This window comes from Myotis davidii, unplaced genomic scaffold, assembly GCF_000327345.1.
Source record: "Myotis davidii unplaced genomic scaffold, ASM32734v1 scaffold651, whole genome shotgun sequence".
NCBI lineage: Eukaryota > Metazoa > Chordata > Mammalia > Chiroptera > Vespertilionidae > Myotis > Myotis davidii.
In genome coordinates, this window is record NW_006283994.1 from 156,351 (window position 1) to 159,638 (window position 3,288).

Sequence of the window (3,288 nt, forward strand, 5' to 3'; positions counted from 1 at the left end):
TGGGCGGAGCCTCGCAGCGCCTCCCGCAGGCGGCCAGGCCCTGGAGGGGCTCCAGGCGCACCTCCTGCCCCCCATCCCCGACCCACATCACCCCCCACAGGAGAGGGGGCGTCCAAGAAGCAAGTTCTGCCCCTCACACATGGGTGGGGCCGGTGAGCCAGACTTGCGAGGGTTTCGCGACGCAGAAACAGCCGTGTTCTGGAGCCGCAAGTTGGAAATCCCACAGCGGCAGAGCCGGGACAGTGTCCCGTCACGCGTGTTCTGAGGAGAGAGTGGTCCCGTGTCCCAGGCGGGCAGAGGAGGACCCCTCCGTGTCAGTGCGCCGCCGCCGGCCCAGCGCCCAGCACGGAGGAGGCGCTCCGTGAGCACGGGGACTCAGCTTGAATGACCTTGGACTTTCTCCCCGCATTTTCCCGGAAGACGAGCAGGTGCTGTGAAGCTGGGCAAAGGCTGCTAACCCAGGCCGCCTGCTGGGTGTGGGCTGCTGCTCCTTCCATCGTGGGCCCTCTCGGTCCTTCTCTGTGTCCACTCCCAGCTGGGGATGGCGCCCGTCCGTCCACTGCACGGGCCACCTCTGTCCATCGTCCCACCTCTGCTCTGCCCCTGGCTCCCCCCCGTTAGGGGAGGGGTCAGGGTCCAGGCGCCTCGTTCCAGTTCCTGCGGTTCCTGAGTTTGGAGCCCAGCACACGCACCTCCACCCTGTGGACCTTCAGGTGCTGGTCTTCCGGCAGCTGCCCCTCGAGGTGGCCTGGGAGCCACCGTGGGGATTCTGGGCGGGGAGAGCCTGACCAGCCGGGAGCCCCCTGCAGCCGCAGCTGTGTTCCCTGTGCCTAGAAATGCCCGTATTTGAAAACAAAGACGCCCCTGTCCGGGTTTTAACCCGGCCCCTACCTGCAGGCTCCCCATACTCCCCTCTGTAAACTGGTGGGAACTCAGTTCGCTAAGTAAGAGGGCATGAATATAGGGGGAAAGCTTCCGAGGTCGATTTACATAAAATGCCGCTTTATCCCTGAGACAAAGCCCCTGTTTAAATGCTTTCCGACGTTCGGAGTCTCAGTTGTTCCTGATATTTATTAGTTTGGCAAACTCACCGCGTCCGCCCGTGTTCCCTCGGAGACAGAAAAATGAGCTGTCTCCGCGATCACTTACCTCTACGCACAGAGAATGTTCTCTGGCGGGAACCGCGGTTACAAACGCGTGTCACCTGCAGAAAACGAAACCCGGAGGAGGGATAAACGCTGTGCCCCGGCGTCGGCGGGCGGGAGGCCACTTGGCCGAGCGCACACGCGGTGACGCGCACCTTCCTCCCGCAGTGCCGAAGATCGTGGTCCTGGGCCCGCCCGCCTCGGGGAAGACAACCATCGTGAGTGTGTCCCCTGCGTGTGCGACGCGGTGACACCCCCAAAGCGGGACGAGGCTGCGCTCAGCGACTTCCGTCCTTCCCCGTCTCCGGCTTCTGACTTACTGTAAATCAGAAGACGCCTTGATCGATCAGCCAAATTAATGTGGAGTCTTTTCTTATTACGCTCGCGCTGGCGGGCTCAGAGCAGAGTGTCTCTGTCAAATTCTGGGCCCCACGTGGAGGAAGTCTCCTATTTATACTTTTTTCAGCTCTTTGTCTCCCAAGTTTGGAGCGAGACTTCCGGGCCTCCTGAGGAAGGGCCTGCGCGCTGGGAAGGGGCTGTGCGACCACAGCACTGACAGCTCTGTCTGGGGCATGGTTTCTGGCCTCCCTGGAGTGGGGAGTGGTCTTGTTTTCCCCATTTTTTAAGCAAGCAAACGCTTACAGAAGCCAGAATAGCAGGGTTAAAATTTTAGACAGCAGTTTTTACCAAGATGGAGGTTACTGTGCTTCAATTCTTTTTTATTCTAAAATATATTTTTATTGATTTCAGAGAGGAAGGGAGAGGGAGAGAGAGGTGGAAACATCAGTGATGAGAGAGAATCATCCATCGCGGCCTCCTGCACGCCCCCCACTGGGGATCGAGCCCAAAGCCTGACCATCAGACTCCGACGCTCAACCAGCTGAGCCCCAGGCCAGGTCGCCTCGCAGCACCAGGCCCCGCACTCTGTTCTCACCCGACAGCGTCTGCTGGGGAGGCCCAGGCCTCCTGGAGAGCGCCCCCGAGGCCATGCTGAGGCTGGGGTGGCCTCTGCACTGGCTGGGCTCCCCGAGCCGTGTTGGAGCCGGTAGCGGCCGGGCGTGAGGGCTCCTTGGGCCGAGGGCCTTTGTCCCAGAGACGGTCGCTACTCTGGCTCTGCTCTGCGCCCAGGGAGCGCTGACGCAGCATCTGTGACTCAAGCAAGAGACCTTCTGCCAGGCCCTGCCCCTCCCCGAGGCGGGCAGGCCCACAGCGCTTAGCTGCCCCCCCGCCCCGCATGGGGGGACACAGCACCTCTCTTCACAGTAAGGTGACATCCAGTAAAATCCAGGCAGAGGCCCCCAAGGGCTGTTTGCTGATGCGTCACCCGTTTCCAGCTCAAGGAGCGGAGAGGGTCAGGCTCATGCCGCCCGATGCCAACATGGCCAGGGGCTTGGCGTTGAGAGCCTTCTATGCGTTATGATCCCTGAGGACTCACTCTGCGTCTGTAGTAGCTGTGGATGAGCCTACACATGGGACAGAAGAGGCCGCCTCCCCGTCCCTAAGAAAAAGCCAGCATCGCCCTGGCTGGTGTGGCGCAGTGGGTAGAGCGTCGGCCTGCTGACTGGAGGGTCCCCTGCATTCGATTCCGGTCAAGGTCACATGCTCGGGCTTCGGGCTCGGTCCCCAGTGTGGGGCGAGCAGGAGGCAGCCGACCAGTGATTCTCCTCACTGAGGTTTCCATCTCTCTGTCCCTGTGGCCGGGCTGTGCTCACGGAACAGGGAAGGGCCTGGGCGTGTCCTGGGGTTCCCTCCATTATGGCTACGGCGGATGAGCCTACACATGGGACAGAAGAGGCCGCCTCCCCGTCCCTAAGAAAAAGCCAGCATCGCCCTGGCTGGTGTGGCGCAGTGGGTAGAGCGTCGGCCTGCTGACTGGAGGGTCCCCTGCATTCGATTCCGGTCAAGGTCACATGCTCGGGCTTCGGGCTCGGTCCCCAGTGTGGGGCGAGCAGGAGGCAGCCGACCAGTGATTCTCCTCACTGAGGTTTCCATCTCTCTGTCCCTCTCTGAAATCAACAAGAAAAGGAAGTCAGCATTAAGGGTGCCTGCCCACATTTAGGGCCCATCTCCGTTCCGGTCTTGAGGTCACAGCTCATGGCCCATGGGCTCCCCCATGCGCAGCCAGCAGCAGGGGGCAGGGGTT

The 3,288-nt window shown here is 61.4% G+C and overlaps 1 protein-coding gene across 1 annotated transcript in view; it reads left to right on the forward strand.

The window, feature by feature from the left end:
- The window catches only part of LOC107184091 (adenylate kinase 8-like), a 5,837-nt gene extending 4,344 nt beyond the window's left edge, over positions 1-1,493 (forward strand). Inside the window, exon 3 of the mRNA XM_015567796.1 lies at positions 1,314-1,493. Coding sequence (XP_015423282.1) covers positions 1,314-1,396 — 83 coding nt within the window. The 3' untranslated portion in view covers positions 1,397-1,493. The remainder of the gene's footprint in view (positions 1-1,313) is intronic.
- Positions 1,494-3,288: the final 1,795 nt, after the last annotated feature.